Here is a 16,859-nt window from a genome sequence, read left to right as displayed (position 1 = left end):
CATCTGTTGAATCCCATTGCAAGGTTTTATCATGGTACTCGTTCATATCCTTCATTTCAATGGACTCACATATTCAAGTCGTCCAACATCTCAACCGTGACTGCACCATACATGCCTCAGTTACTGGATCTTATACATAGGCGATGATTGAAAAATGGGACATCGGCTCGAACTCTCCTGAGTCACTTGGACCCAGCCAGGTGCCAGGTCTGGATATCTTATTCTAAAAATCAGACGAGCTAGTCAGACCCAAGTCCTAAAAGTTCTTTGAATTTTAAAATTGAGACCCGGCACGGTTGGCAGTCGAACTTAGCCGAGTCAGTCTCTAACTTGAGCTCAGGACCTTGGCAGGAAAGAACACACTTCCAGGTTTTTTATCTCTGGTCACAGCTGACGCAGCTCATTACTTTGTTGTCGTTAAACATTTTTCCCAAGACAAACAAAGTATTACTGAAATAATTCTGTATGATTCCTTACAGGGTGCGGTTTATATAGAGCTGAGGCTCTAAACAATCAAAGTAAAGCGCACCTTCAAATAATGTCGAGAAATGTAGTTTCAATATTGGAGATCTTTGTGATAGCCTTAAAATATATTTTCATCCTTAATTATAAAATTTAAAGCTTCAAAAATAGTGTAGATCGAGCAAATCTATGAAAACTTGAAAATGTTGAAAATTGACGGTCCAAAAATATGTTACAAGATGCACTATTTCCAAAACTTGAAATCCATTTTTTTCTCACGTCCATGCATATTGATGTCGAGATGATCAATTTGAGGATATTTGGGCATCAAAACAACCCCTTCTAGCGAAATTTTTGAGGTGGGCTCTAATTTGATTGTTTAGAGCCTAGGCTCTATATAAACTTTTTCCTTACATAAATGCTTATTCAACCAAATAATGAAAATCAAAAGACTAGCATAGTGACACCATGCAAACCGCATACTTTATGGATCTGAAAGAGCAGTGAGTCTCAATAAATTCTTTCATGAGCAATAGAAGAAAAATTTACACAATCATGGTTAATTTATGATTAACTGCTCTGCCAAACAATTTGACAGGTTGCAGTTCAGCAAGGATGTTAAAGCTAGCCTAAAAACGTTTATGACAGCTGATAGTCCATTTCAATCTCGGGAAATAGGAATAGAACGAAACACAAAATCTGTCAACGGCCAATATTTAAAATCAATATTTCTACTTTCAAGAACACAATGAATAGATACATGGATGGCCTAAATGCTCCAAGTATTCTTACTAAACCATAAAACTTCATGTTATACATCAAAACACTATCCAGTTTAATATTAACTAATGCATCAGATTTTGCTCAGGCATCCAAAATTACTAAAGGTACATCTGACTGAAATTTTAAACAAAGAAAAGGTATCTGGAACTGACCTTTCTGCACTGGTTCAAATCACCGGCTTCCAGAATCAATAGAGAATCCAAGAATTGCCTCATCTGGACTATGTACAATTCCGCAGTTACAAAACCAACATGAAACTAATAATGTGGGCATTAGAGCCTATCCTCATCTCAGCAAGAAATATGGGTCGAAACCTTGACAACAAGAAAGGTCCCTGTTTTTATTTTGTTCTGAAGAGCACAACTTAACACCAGACAATTTCTCATACACCTTAAGAACTAAGAAATACAGGTTTGAAATCAGTGGGTTCCTCAGTAGTGGTGTCATGATTCCTCCAAGTCCAACAAGACCAGGATACAGAGGCACACCAGAAACAATTTCAAATGGTGGGTGGTTCTCATCACCAGGACAATGGGAGAAGGCATAAAGGCCTAATAAATTAGCATACAATGATATGAATGCATCTTGATGGTTTGCTATACCAGCAATCCAAACAATGCTATCATCTGAATTAATATAGTTCTCAGAAAATGATAATATCTGTCCCAGATATTTCATTCTCCACTTCTCCACCATGCTCTTGATATCCTTCCCCCATATCTCATGAATATTTTTCCTAGATAGAAGCTTCTGTATATGGAAACAACTAATCTGACAAACTAAAAGTCTTTCCTCATGGTGGTTATCAATCTCCTTATCAAAGACTCTACGGATCAAATCCCATTTATTTGTCACATAATTACCTGCATTGAATACTTGCCCAGAAAGATAATTGAGATAACCCAACCAGTTGCCAAAGACTGAAGACTGGCACTCAAATGTAGACTCCAGAACTCTTTCTACTTGAACTGGAACATCACCGTTTTCATAGATTTTAGTGAATCCCATGGTATTTATACACCTTTGCATGGCTATAGAAAGTTTGCACCTTAGGCCAACATCCTCATCCTCTAATAACTTGATGCAAGTGAACCACAGATCTAATATGTCGATGGCATACCTATTTATGGTTTCCAACCAGTTACAAGAAATTGAACCTCTCCTTTCCTCTTCATCGAAACAGAAGACTCGCTCATTAGACACCAATGTACCAACAAATGTTGCCTCTTCCAATAAACCAGATGCGACCATGGCTTCTGCAGCTGCCTTCCGCATAGTAACTGGTTCAGATGATGAAGCGCAATGCCTGATTTCGAGCACAAAAGAGTATATGCAGCTATAAATGTCATGCAATCTTTCTAGAGAGTATTCCTTGGTAAAAGCTGCCATTTGCTCATTTCTCCTGAAAAATTTTGTGAGCTGCTTTACACATATTCCCATGCAGCATAGAAGTGTTTCCTTGGTCTTACTATGCCTTACATCCTTCCTCAAGGAAATAAGTTTTTCCCAAAAACGCAATACAGAATCACGATCCATTTTGCTAACATCCATTCTTTCTTTGAAGAGCAGATCCTCACGGTTTTGGGATTGAATTGAGTTCCAAGAGAAGAGAATTCTCAGAACATAATAAATGCATTTTGGGTTGTCCTCCATGTCTAAGAGCCTCATCAGGATGGGTTGCAAATTGAATCTAGCCCACCCATACATGCAATCAAAGTAATGACCTCCCATTGTGAAGCCAGGCCCATCAGACTCAATCAAATTTACAAATTTATGAATAACCTTTAATGTTGCAAGTCGAACTTCATAGCAAGCATCTCTTATGCAACTTATTATTTTATCATCGAGCTTAACAGAACTCTCTATTTCAGGAAGCCTTGATGAATTAGAAGATGCCACCTCACTATTGGCTTGGGAGTGAGAGCCATCTTTGTACATATCAAGATCCCCTCCAATCATACAGCTGAAATAAATTAGAGTTGAAATACGGCGAAGCTCCACTTTCGTGGGATCAAATAAATCAGATGCAACAGGAGCACCAAGCTCTAAGCACTCAGAAGTCAACTCCAAAAGCAAGCTTTGGATCACCAGGACATATTTGCTCGTCGAGGAATCTTTTGCAACACTAAGCAAGTGGTCCAATACCTGTAAATATGATCCATTCAAAGTGGGGCAAGGGCAAAGCTTGGTGCTCCCAATCCACGAGCAGGTCATAAGCACCGGCATCATTTGGCTAATAATTTGTTCTTTCTTAGAGATATCGGCCAAATTACGGCAGTTTATGTTAACAAGAGAACTCAACTGCAATAGCATCCCATGAATAGAATTGAAAGAACAAAACCTGGGTTTTCCTTCCAATGCCCCATTATTTATGTTGCCATCTGAACCAGTAGAAGTCGAACCGAGAACATCCATGCATGGTAATTCATATGCTATACTCTGTAAGGTAGCGTGCAGTTTCTCATTAGATACCAAGCCTGTTAGGGCTTTTGATGCAAGAAGGCGGACTTTTAGACTACTTTGTGTTGCACATAGTCTGACAAATGGCAAAAATAAGAACGGGTCCAAGGAATGTGCAGACTCAGAACTGATTGTAGAAGGCTTGAGCCTTGACAAGAGAATTAGAATGGGGCACAAGCTTGGGTGCACTATTTTTGCAATACTGGATTCTGACTTTTGCGAGTTGCCATCACCAAGCATCTCAGTCGCAACCTTCAGCTCCTCATACAGGAAAGGATGCAATGATGGATACCTTCGATACAGACACATTAGTCATATAAGCAAACTAATATCTAAGGCGATAATCGACAAATCCAAGACATATATATATAGGCATTCTCAAATACAGAGAAGAAAAGACATTTGCATACAGGAACAAGCATTTAGATAATAGATATTAGAAAAGAATGTACACCCTATACATTATTTTAAATATGGCAGAAATGCTATCAAAAGATGCATTCAATAACATAGCAGAAAATTCTAAATTGCTTCATCAAGAACTGAAATCATGAAATGTTTCCAACCTTTAATAAGATCCAAAATGTATCCAAATAAGATCCACATTTCAAATAGAAGTGTTCAAAATTTAGAATTTATAAAACAGAAATCGATGGATCAGAGAGATTGAGTCCAAAAGACTCCAGAATACTATGTCATACCTATGAAAGAACTCGAGCCCTGTCAATGCACGCCTTGCTGATTCACGCTTGTGTACATTAAGAAACCCTATCATGCGGCGAACTAAGGCAGTGTATGCAAGACATGCACTATTCCGTATTTCCCAATAAGGTGAAGAGAATGAGCGTATTGAAATTATCAGAGCCTCAGCACAAAAACCAGATGTGTCGGTAGCTAAATTTGTGTCATTGAAAGCAGCCCTCAGGGCATTGAACGCGTGCACAGTAGGAATCACGCCTTCATCTCTGACCTTTGAGACCCCACTCGATATGGGGGTATCTGATGTTAAGAGAGATGAGGATAGTGGCTTGTTTTTCATCGTAGTGTCCTCACTAGATGATATGTCACCACACTTATAATTATGAGTGCCAGAAGGGGCACTTAAGATGAGCAGTGATGATTTAGCAACATCAATTAGCCACCTTAGGGCACGTGGTAGAAGCTTTTTTGGTGTTCCTTCTGGCTCAGAAAGGAAAAGGGCAATAAATGCAGAAGGAATTCCTGCGCTCCTCCTTAACAGATCATCCACAGTTTGTCCCTTAGCTACAATTCTTTCCATAAGTTTTTCCATCCAAGACTCTGTCATTCTACAAAGTCTGCCAAAAAAAAAATAGCCACTCTATTTCAAGTCATAAAAGCTGCCATTCTGATATCGCAAATATCAAGAACAATGAGCAGGATGGGTACATCAATGCAAAATACTAAGAAAGAGGTGGTACCTTGAATCATTTGAACAAAGTAGGCGATTGCAGAGAGCTGTAAAGCCAGCCCTGGTCTTATCAATGGCACCATTGTGCTTCATTTTCAAGAGAACTTGCAAGAAGTGGTCCCCTATGGCTTCCAGTTGTTTTAACTCGAGCATTCCATCGAACACAATTGCTTGCTGTTGCATGCAAAGATCCTCTTCTGATCCATTGGCAGAACCAGCATTACATAAATCAGAAGAGGAAGAGGAAGATGAAACATCAGTTGGCAAGGGAATTTTTCGAGTAATGGTTCCCAGCAGAAGGCTAACCTGCAAAGAAAAAGAATTATGCAAAAAGAGGAGAAGAGGGGAAAGGGGGAGAGAGAGAGAGAGAGAGAGAGAGAGAGAGAGAAAGAGAGAGATTGTATGCTGAAGTCAAAATTCGCCAGACGAAAAAGAAGAAAGTGCAAAAGCAAATGATCTTAAAATCTTTCCAACGGCTGATACACCAGGGAGAAATACTAGAGAGAAATCCAATAGGTAACTTGTTTTGCAATATATTAATAGCATAATACATATAAACCAATTGAAAATAACTGGTACTGGTTATCTTTGTCATGCAATGAAGTAAAATATGAACCACCTGAGTTATGTTCCTCCAGGGGTAAATTATTCTCTTATACATAGAGCCTCCTATTGAAATATGGGAAATTTGTTTACACATAAAACTCGACACTACAGATATTTCCATGTCAATAATATACGAGGAGACAATTTAGCATTTCAGTTTACAATATTTTTGGGTTCCTGAAATGAAATTACCAAGGAAATAGTCTTTATACATTTAAAATTAGAGGTAAAGCATATCACTGTGCACCACCAGTATTACCTACAAATAATCAGTCAAGATCTTTACTAATATACTGAAAATGAATTATTAATAGGTTACAGCATCAATTGAGTTCCAAAACTATAGACTATATCCGTAAGCATACTTTCTGTATTTAACCCATTAGTAACTAAATTTAGAAGTCTCATTGACCTCGAAAATTTAGATGACTATAAAATTGTTCTACATAAATTCAGTAACTCAGATCAAAGAGTGTACAATAACCTTGTGCATCAGATATAGTTGCAATCCAGTTACTGAAAATAATAATATTGAAAGTAGAGAACCAGTATATGAATTCAATCATGATTAGATCATTTAATAATACTACTGGATTTTTTGATGCTATGATCCATTGATTAAAATATCCTCTATTATTTCCTTTTGGAAAGTTTTTGGTAGGATATATACTGAGAACTAAATCAGGTAGAGATGGAAATAGACAGCACGCTCTCTAAAAACATTGGACACTCGGGCCCCAAACCCTAGAGTAGGACACCTGGTTTCCTGGATCTCACACCTCTGCCCTCCCAAAACCACCTCTAACCGCTCCCCTATCTTTTTGGATACCTAACCGGCTATTAGGGGACCTAAACTGTTCCGGTTTGAATTGTCTTCATTAGAGGAACCTCACCTCAACTCTCTTATCCCCTCCAAGTGGGACCTCTTTCTCTCCCTCGGTAACGGAAACGGCAGGATTCAGGTTGCAACGTAAACTCCACTTACTCAAGCTAATTCTAAAGGAGTGGAGCTGTCAACTCCTACGGTCCTTCCACTCTCAAAAAGCACCCATACTCCAATCCATTCAGAGCGTCGACCTCGCCGAGGAAGCGAGGCCTCTTTCCACTTCTGAGCAGCAGTAGAGGTTTCAACTAAAGCTCAATTATCAACTTACTTAGAAAATAAGATATTTTTTGGGTCCAAAGGTCAAGGGTGAAGTGGCTTCACTTTGGGAACCTCAATACTTCATTCTTCCACAAAATTGCAAATTGTAGGCGTTGGATAGTACCATTACCCACATCAAAGTTGGAGATCATTTGTTCGACAAACCAGCTGAGGTTGAAGATGCCTTTATCTCTTATTTCAAATAACTTTTTCTGCCCCTTTTGGCCCTAGACCGAGGATGACATATTTTTCTTTCCTCACCCTCTCCCTTAACCAGGCCTCCTACCTGGAACGACCATATTTGGAAGAGGAAATTCTCTCAGCCATCAATAATCTACCTCCTGATCGTGCCCCCGACCCTGAAGGATTTGGCTCCCTTTAAAGCTTTTTGGGACTCCTTCAAAAACGACTTCCTCTCCCTTTTCGAGGAATTCCACACTAGAGGCATCATCCATAGGCCAATGAACGCCACCTTCATTACACTGGTGCCCAAAGTCGAAGGAGCCGACGAGCTCAAGGATTTTTGCCCCATCAGCCCTATCAATACATAATACAAAATTATTTCAGAAGTCCTCGCCACCCATCTTAGGGAGCTTCTCTCTCAGGCCATCTCTCCTTCCCAACGAGCCTTCATTAAAGACTGCCAAATCCTCGACGGTGTTTTGGTGGCTCATGAATGCGTCCATTTCAAGCACCTCTCAAAAGTACTTAATTTGGTCATCAAACTCGATTGAGAGAAAGCCTACAACCATGTGGACTGAGTTATTCTAGACGAGACTCTCTCTTGGATGGGGTTTGGCGATTGCTGGAGGTCCTGGATGAAAGGTTGTTACTCCAACCCCTATTTCTCCATCCTAATCACTGGATCCTCATAAAGGATTCTTCCCCTCTTCTAGGGGTCTCAGACAGGGAGACCAACCGTTTGGAGCAACTTACGAGAAAAATTCTTTGGTCGGGCGAGGCCAATGCACATAAGATCCATCTCATGTCATGGGAGAAAGTTTGCCAGCCTAAGCATCTCGACAACCTTGGCATCCGTTGAGGAAGCACAGTAGAGCTCTACTTGGGAAATGGTGGTGGCGTCTTGCTACCCAAAGAGATCAACTTTGGATGCAGGTCCTCTAGCATAATTACCGCCTTGATCCCTTCGTTTGGGTGCCATAATGTAGGGCCAACAGTAGATCTTTTGGGGCTTGTAAACCATTCTCACTTCTTTTAGCCTCTTCAAAAACCCCATCGCATAGATTCTGGTCTGACCTATGGATTAGGCACACCACCCTTAAAGACCTCTACCCATCCCTCTTCAACCTGGCGCATAACCAATTTCCCCAGTGGTCAACGAAATGCTCACCACGGTACCCTCAAGAACCTGGAAACTGACCTTTAGAAGAACCCTTACTAATTTAGAGAAAGCCAACTTCATTAGTTTTCTTCCACCCTTCACCCTACCTTCCTTGTCCCTTAGGTTCAGCACCTTATTATTTGGTGCTCATCCCCCTTAGGGGTCTTCCCGGTTTCATCCTTTTATCACAAGCTTCTACAACTGCCGACCTTCCCTCTATCCTCCACATCCATTGTAGCCCAAACATGGTCCTCCATCGCCCCATCAAAAATACAATTTTTAATTTGATATCCTTGTCTGAAAGGGCCGTCACAGTAGACCAGCATCAAAAGAGGAGCCTAACCATTCCCAATAGGTGTGTGATGTGCTATGCTAACGAAGACAGTAACGCTCACCTTTTCCTACCATGTCCCCTCACCCCAAAACTCTAGGATGCTTTCCTTCAACTCTTCAAGTAATGGGTCACACCTAAGTCCATCCCACTCCTTTTCAACTCCCTCCACCCAAGTGAAGAAAAATTCGACCACCCGGCTGCCTAGGCGAACTGGCCGACAAACCACCTAGGCTGGTTTGAGCGCCCACCTAGTGCCATCCCTAAAATAAACAAATAAAAAAAAAATTCAAATCCACCCAAACAAAAATAAGGCATGGTATTGCACTTCTCTCTCTCTTTATCCCTCTCTCGCGGGTCCATGTGCTCCCTACATAAGAGAAGAAGAAGAAGAAGATGGACTCCAAGTGTTCGATGTGCGGCCTCTCTCTCTCACACACGCATACACAAATATGCACAAAAGATACATATGGACCCATATGCTCCCTCTTTACATGCAAGAAGAAGAAAAATAAGAAGATGACCTCCCTCCAAGTATTTGTTGCGACGTCTCTCTCTCTCTCTCTCTCCATATCCTCCAAGTGTTTGAGACCTCTCTCGCATAAATACAGATGCAAAAGAAAGAAAAAAAGAGGATGATATTTCAGAATTTCATAAGAGACCTCACGCACACACTTACCTGCGCATGCACACACACATTCACAAAACACACACACAAAACAACAAATGGCCCCCACCCCAACCCCTTCCCTTACGGCCGACTTTGTGTCTAGGCGCCTACCTAGGCAGCCCAGACCCTTGGCTGCCTAGGCAACCGCCTTCGCCTTTTTGAACATTGCTCCACCCTTTCCCTGGCACAAAGTTGGCATCCTTTGGACTAAGAGAAATAGTAGGATTTTCCGTGGAGAAAGGTCCTCGCCGGCATCCAAGTGTGACCAGATTATGTTCCTGATTATTTTCTTGGCAACAACCACAAACACCTCAAAGTACTCCCCATTGGGCTTTCTTTCAGGATTGCCAAGCCTTACTCTTTTCAAGATAGGTTAGCATTCCCTTGTCCTCCCTTTGAAGGCCACCAAATCCAGGGCAGACCAAACTAAATTTTGACAGTTGCTCCCTGAGCAACCCTGGCCCCTCAAGGATTGATGACTTTTTGGGATCATGGGGGTCATATACTCGCCGCCTCCTTCAAAAACATTGGACACTCGGACTCCCACACGGCAGAGGCCCTCGCTCTCCTTGAGGGCATCAGATTGTTTAATCCCCCAGTGGAGCCTTTCGTTAGTGGTAGAGGGGGGTTGCAAGAATGACTCGCCTCCTTCTTCAAAAACATTGGACACTCGAACTCTCACATGGCAGAGGCCCTCACTCTCCTTGAGGGCATCAGATTGTTTAATCCTGCAGTGGAGCCTTTCGTTAGTGGTAGAAGGGGGTTGCAAGAATGGTATCAGCTAGACCTCTGGCTTCTCTCTACGCCTTTGGTCACTCGCTCACATATTTTATGAAATTGCGTACATTCGCAAGGATATGGACATCTCATGGAAGCAAATCTGGCATAAGGCCAACCAAGAAGCTGACACTCTCGCTAAGGAGGTTGCTACATCAGCACAGTCTGACCTCCCCTCTCAAATTAGTTCTTATACTGAGGGAGGACTCTTTTTGTACCTAGATCATCTCCTCTCACCTTTTCTTTAGAGCTCCAAACCTGTGGGAAGCTTATTTTTTGTATAGAGCTCCCGGCATGTGGGAAGCCTATTTTTCACCTACTGTACTTCTCTTTGCTTAATAGAACAGAATAGTTAAAACTGTCAAAAAAAAGAAAGATAGTATTGCTATAAAAATACAAAATCGCACTCATGAAATAAATTTGTTATCGAACGGAGAAGACTTCTTCCAACAATATATAATATATATAAGTAAAAATCCAAATAGGAAGATTAAGATATTTAGTGAATAATCAAGAAAAACTCAAGTTGAAGTATATCAAGAAATACATGATCCAGTATTACATGGTGAAATTCACACATGTAATATTGGTCGAAGAAGTACACTACCATACCAAGAGATACGCAAGCACGATACCAGTATGCAATGAATACTGTAAGGGAAACCTAACTTATTTATAACAATCACATGTAATCCCAATAGCAAGAAATCAAAATCCTGATGATAGTAACTATGCTACTTTTAATAGAACAGACCGTGAAAGCATTTAAGATTTAAATTCCAAGACTTAAAACGAACAATTTTAGGTAATAAGTGTTTTTGTACAAGTATTATCCGTATCTGTGATATTGAATTCTAGAAAAGATATTTGCCAATGCACGTATCTTGTTAATTATGGAAAATGAAAACAGTATATATGTGTATGTGTGTGTGTACTTGCAGCAGTAATGGGGATAAATACAAATTTTTCAAACTATGAGAAGAGTTACATTTTTTTTTTTTTTTCAGACTGGTAATCACCAAAGTTTTAGTAATTGGCACGGAAAATCATCTGCTACCAGTGTTTCTTGTATTTAGAGAGACAAAATAAAGACTTTAAGAATTTCATGTAGAAATATAGTAATATTTGTAGCAAACAGTGAATAGAAAACACTGAATAGAGTTTACCTACAGAAAATCGCAGATAATGAACAAGCATTTGGAGAGTAGTTCAATACTGACCTCTTTCATAGCAAGCCAGCAACCAACCATGACAACTTGTTCCACAGGCTGTTCTTCCGGTATTACATTGTCCAGGGCCTTCAAGTCATTCTCAGAAATGTCAATCTCAACCGTTACATCAGGAAGAAAACCACCATCTTCAACTATATCACCTGACTCCTCAGGCATAAACCAGGCATCTGCAGAAACCACCCACAATGCCAAAGAAGTAATGCGCATGACCACTTCAAGGAGTTTCTCTAAGGCACCTTTCAATTGAAGCCTGCTTTCCATGACCACTTCAGAGTTCCAGTCCAGTTCCTCAAATGTGTACCTCAAAGTTAGCAATATTCCATGAACAAAGCTCTTCTCACAAGCCTCTTTTAGGTCTTTCTCTCCCTTCTCAGCTGCAGCTCGCAACCATTCAACCAGTGATAGCACATAGTCAGACACTGGGCTTCTAAATCTATGAGTTTGGAGATTTTCACTCATCTGAACTTGAACCCCTCCCAGCTGAGGATGTTCATAGACAACATTTGAAGAAAGTCTGATGATCCAACCATGCTCCAAAACATATTTTCGAAAAAGAAGTCGAAGAATTAGAGCTCCAGCATCGCTTTCTCTAACCCTTGGGCTGCATACTAGACCCTTTGCCCACACAATTATTTCCTTTACTGCATCTCCATTTGATAATCCAGGAAGCGGGGTGGGGTAATTCAGAAGTATACGGAAAGAACTCTCTCTCAATTTATCCCAACTATCTACTATACACCCCAATAGCAATAAAGTAACATATGGTGAAGTTATTACTTCATCATATGGAGGGACGGAGCTACCACTTTGTCCTTCATCTAAGAACATGGTTGGATTTATTGGCCAAACACTGATCATGGTCAAGATGAGTTCCATGGATATCGTCTTCCTTTCATAGGGAGCAGAAGGATAACAAGAGAAGAAAAGGAAACAGCTCAACCACTTCATAAAATGGAAGAGTTCTAAACCCCTCTTAGTATCATCATCAAAAGAACTGAAGCAAGAATTCAAAGGCCCCTGAAACATTGATTCTTGTGAACCTTGTTTTACTTGTCTATCCAATGCAGTTCGGACCCGAGAAAAGAACTTCCTAAACAGACTTCTCCACTTCATCTGGAAAGCAGTCGAGCAACAACGCATGTTCAAGGGGATCGCTTTTCTCAACAAACTGAGTTCCAAACTGGAAGGTAAGCTAGAAGTTTTAGGGTTTAGGAACAAGAGCTCAGCAGCATCTATTCTTAGACTATCGTCAACATGGGTAAGCGCCAGTTTTAGCCATTCCACGGGTATTTTTACAACAACACCCTTTAAATAAACAATGGCTAAACAATTTGAGTTTAGACAGTACTGTTCAGTCTTCTCTAGCCAATCAATGTCACCTTCTACCAAAGCAAGTGAACGCGATACCTTGAGCAAGGACACCAATGAAGCCACACGTTGATCCACAGTTAATGACATTTGAATATCACCAAATGCTGAATCAGGTACGCTCTCTTCGTCACATTGATTACCCGTAATAACAGTAAGCATATCAAATATACCATCAACATCTACTGCAAGAACCACTGAAAGCGCGTAAGTGTTCAAATTAGAGCGAAGCTTGGAGTGCCCAGAAATGAGACCTGACATAATAGGAGGCAAACAGAGCCGCCTAAAAGAAGAATATCCTTTCTCGACACCATCACTGTTCCAGCACTCATCTCTCAAGCACTCAAGAAAACATTTTAGGAATGAAGTGGCAGAGCAACACACGTCATCATCAGAGTATGCCTGAACAGTCTCGAAGAGAAGTCTCTCTCTCATTCCCAAAAGAGTCTTTGCACCCAAACGCTTAGCAAGAGAAGCCAAAGGGATATACCTGCCCTTGCACCGACCCCCCAGACGCAAAAGCTCAGAAGCAATGCTTAACAAATAAGACTTCTTCTTCCCATTCTCTTGTTGTGCCAACTGAGATCCCCCATCACCTTTATTCTTATGCTCTGGAACCAATGATTGAATATCCAACAAAATATCAAATATAAGATGAACTTGTTTGACAGTTTGGTTGAGAGGATCTTCCAAGTTATTCCATATGATCTTCATTATTCGGTTAGCCAATGCCTCAGAAAAGGGAATGTAATTTTCTTTTCTGAGGCAAACAATGTTTGCCAGGAGAGATGCTTTTATCTGTTGTAGTGCTATCTGGGTGACTGTCAGTGAGTGAAAATTAAAATGGCTATCTAAAGGATTTTCACAACAGTCACAAAGCTCTGGTAAAATCCCATCAAAAAGTATTGTCCAAATTGAACTGGAAATATGACTCACATTATATCCATTACATGCCTCAATAGATACTAAATTACTGGACTCTGCACTCTCACTCGATACAGTAAAAGGCATATTGAGTACCTCTCTGGGAATAGCTGTAAGAATCCCTCTTAATAAGCATATTCTACTCAAAGTAGAAAAGCTTTTGACCTCTGAATTCAAATCCCCGTTATAAAACTTTCTGCAATAATCAGAATCATCTAGTACTAAATGATTGAACTTGTGCATATATTGTTCCTTGATATCATTACCCATGGTGAATTTTAAACCTTTCTGAAGAAAAACTCCATACAGTATACACATGGCAAGTTCATGATGCTCAAAAGACACTTGGAGAGCAGCACAAAAGCTTACCCCGGCAGCCACTAAGCAATCCCTCGAAAAAGCAGATGACTTGAGAACATCTACAATGGATTTAACAACAATTCCAAGCACACCCATGTCTTTAAAAACACCCCAATTTGCACCTATGTATTTCTTGTAATCATTTTGACCCCCGAATTCAATATCAGAGGCCGAAAATTTTGTGGGGTATCTCTGAAGCAAGTAATACAAGCAAGACATGGCTTCTTGGCATCGTTCCATTGTGATTGGAGAGGGTCGGGCTCCATCATGAATCTCCATTAGTGTAGAGTGTAACCCAAAGCATATATCCATGGCTATAAGAACTGAAGAATTCTCAACAGTCTCCTTCAAAAACCCCAATTTTGGAGCACTGATGATTGATAGGGCAACACGAGCTGACGCAAATCTCCTCGCTTTCGCACCATTGAAAGCATAGTCCTCACATAACAAACGAAAACAACTTCCAATTAACTCGCTATGAGCTTCTACAGAGTGGCCCTTTGTTAACACAGATATAAGAGCTCGGTGCAAAGGCAGAGAGTTTTCGAGGAAAAGGATTTCAAGATAGAAAGGAATAGCAGAGGAAACAGCGTCACGACCATTAGAAACTAACTCTCCAAAAGATAAAGCTAGCTTCGTGATGCTATTTACCTGTGAGTAAACCGAATTCATGGTGGAGAACTCCTTTAATTTCACAAAGAAACTCAAGCCTGACAGCTCTGGAGCTAGGCTTTGCAAGTTCTCCATGTAAGCTTGGAAAAAAACAACTGAACCATAAGTCCACTTGTGCCGATGTTGCAGAGCTCTCCATTTAGCGGACATTTTTGGGCTTTCTCCAAGGCTGACTCACACTGATGTTGTTTGCATTCTGAAAATTAGGGTTTACAAAGTTTTGGGCATTGAAATTAGATTCAAAACCAGTCTTCCCTTACCGCGTAAAAGTTCTGATAGGGAGCTTGAATAAACACTAAGAAAGGGGGACGTAGGGTTTCATTGTTATGGACAGGATCTCCGCGAAAAGTATACACAGACACCAGTGAACCAGATGAATAAAGGTGATCAGTTGAAATGCATACCCATGCTATCGCAGGAGCAGATTGCGGTCTACTCCCTCAGTCAGAGGCCCTTTGGGAGGAACTTTTCCATGTGAAATTTTGAGAATCGCCTGGGAAACATTAAATAATTATTGTTAAAGAAAAATTATATTTTGAGGTTGTTAACATTTGGATCCTAAAATTAGATTGGTCTGTGCTCAATTTTGAGGAATTATTTTTTCAAGTGTACAGAGAGAACAATTTATAAAAATAAATATAAAATTTTATATTTTATATTTATTTATTTTTTAAATTTTTTTTTGTTATTATGAAAATTTTTAAAACTTTTTATTATTACACCTATGACCGTTTCTTGAACTTCATAATAAATTTTTTATAAAAGATTAAACTGCCCAATTTTAGTTTTTCAAAAACCAAAATTTTTAAAATTTTTTATTTTTAAAAAAGCAAAATTTCAATAGATTGCTGGCCATAAATAGCTGATAAGCTTCCATCTCCAAGTGGTATGCAACACTTTAGAGTGAGCATGGTGCAGAGAAACTGTAATTATCACATGGATGTTTTTAGGTTTGATTTTAAGGTTCATAAATGATGCTTTAGGCAAAGAAGGTGATCACAAAATGATGTTTTAGGCAAAGAAGGTAATCACAAGAGTGCTGATGGTGGTTACGATAATGCCATAAGAGAATTTGGTAGTCCCTAAATTTTGATCCAACATCTGACAACGGAGTTAGTAGCGAAGTTGTTTAAGGAAAGTATAGAATGAGACCATTTACTTTTGATACAAAGTAGTTACAATTAATCTTGACTATTAGATTTGAAATTGGGTGGCTGTATTTGTTTCATTGACCAAGCTCAGACTTCCAAAAAAAAATTTTCAAATTTTGTGTCACATCCAAGCTATTAAATTTAGCATCGAATGGTTGTAAGTAATTGTGACCACTTTATTTCAAAAATAAATTATCTTATTGTGTACAATCCCTAAAATTAATTAGGTTGTAGTTTATTTTTAAGAATAAAATGGCTAGTGATCTTACAATCAACGATCCCAATAAAGAATTGGGTAATCCCCAAATTGTTAAAGATCAACCAGTTGGTAGTGTAGTAATTGGAGTTGCAGATGAAATTGGTAATAATCATTTAGAAATTGATAATTCTCGGTCATTTTTTGGGCATAGTATGATCAATTTCTTGTGGGTGTTTTTTTGGGCGTTAAGGGTGGGGCCATTTTCGATTTTTCAAAAACCGAAAATGGGTAGTTTCATATTTAAAAAAAAAAAAAAATTGTTATGAAGTTCAAAAAACAGACATATATGTAATAACAAAAAGTTTTAAGTATGTTCGTACTAACGAAAAATAAAACGAATATTTATGTAATTTTTCCAACAAATTTTTTAATGAAAATGGTTTATATGAGGTTGCAACTTTGTATTATTGAAGTATGCTGCATATCAAAAATTCTCTAGAAGAGAGTGCTTCAGCGTTAGGGAACCCTCTAATTGGTCATCTCGATCTTGAGATGTATAGATAAAAAAGAAAGAAAAAGAATTTTCAATCTTAAAAATAATGCATTTTGTAACAAATTATCTAGATCATCTACTTTCAAGATTTTCAAATATTCATATATCAACTCAATAAACCATCATAAAGCTTATAATATTAAAACAACATAACTAAATCCCAGACAAATTTTAAAGGTGTATCTTCCTTCTATCATATAAAGATGTACAAACCTCGCTCCTTTTTTTTTCTTTTATTGAGGGCGGAGTCCAAAAAGTATTCTTCCATTGGGTTTTGTGCGAGGGAGTTGATGAACAATATTACCTTATAAAATCTTTTGCCATTTATAATCTAAACTTTTTGTCATGGCTCGAGTTTGTTTATCTTCCTCCTTTAATCCCTAAGGGGAAGCATGA

The 16,859-nt window shown here is 39.3% G+C and overlaps 1 protein-coding gene across 3 annotated transcripts; it reads right to left on the bottom strand.

Moving 5' to 3' along the window:
• Positions 1 to 1,162: 1,162 nt before the first annotated feature.
• LOC18421927 (thyroid adenoma-associated-like protein) lies at positions 1,163 to 15,114 on the bottom strand. 3 transcript variants are annotated; one of them, XR_016055067.1, is made up of 4 exons: positions 11,225 to 15,114; positions 5,145 to 5,435; positions 4,407 to 5,021; positions 1,163 to 3,997 (listed from the first exon to the last, which is right to left on the bottom strand). XR_016055067.1 is itself a non-coding variant. In XM_020664930.2 (4 exons), the coding sequence occupies exons 1-4, from the start codon at positions 14,708 to 14,710 to the stop codon at positions 1,531 to 1,533; spliced, it is 6,864 nt and encodes a 2,287-aa protein (XP_020520589.1). In that variant the 5' UTR covers positions 14,711 to 15,114; the 3' UTR covers positions 1,163 to 1,530. The 3 variants fall into 3 exon arrangements, 2 of the variants coding, with proteins under 2 accessions (XP_020520589.1, XP_088722214.1); XM_020664930.2 differs by having other exon boundaries at positions 5,145 to 5,440; XM_088866088.1 differs by lacking the exons at positions 1,163 to 3,997; positions 4,407 to 5,021; positions 5,145 to 5,435 and adding an exon at positions 9,874 to 9,955.
• Between the last annotated feature and the right edge of the window lie 1,745 nt (positions 15,115 to 16,859).

This window comes from Amborella trichopoda, chromosome 4, assembly GCF_054954075.1.
Source record: "Amborella trichopoda isolate Santa Cruz 75 chromosome 4, AtrichopodaSantaCruz75HAP2 v2.0, whole genome shotgun sequence".
NCBI classification, from domain to species: Eukaryota; Viridiplantae; Streptophyta; class Magnoliopsida; order Amborellales; family Amborellaceae; genus Amborella; species Amborella trichopoda.
The sequence above is the reverse complement of the archived record's forward strand: the minus strand, read 5'-3'. Positions and strand labels throughout refer to the sequence as shown.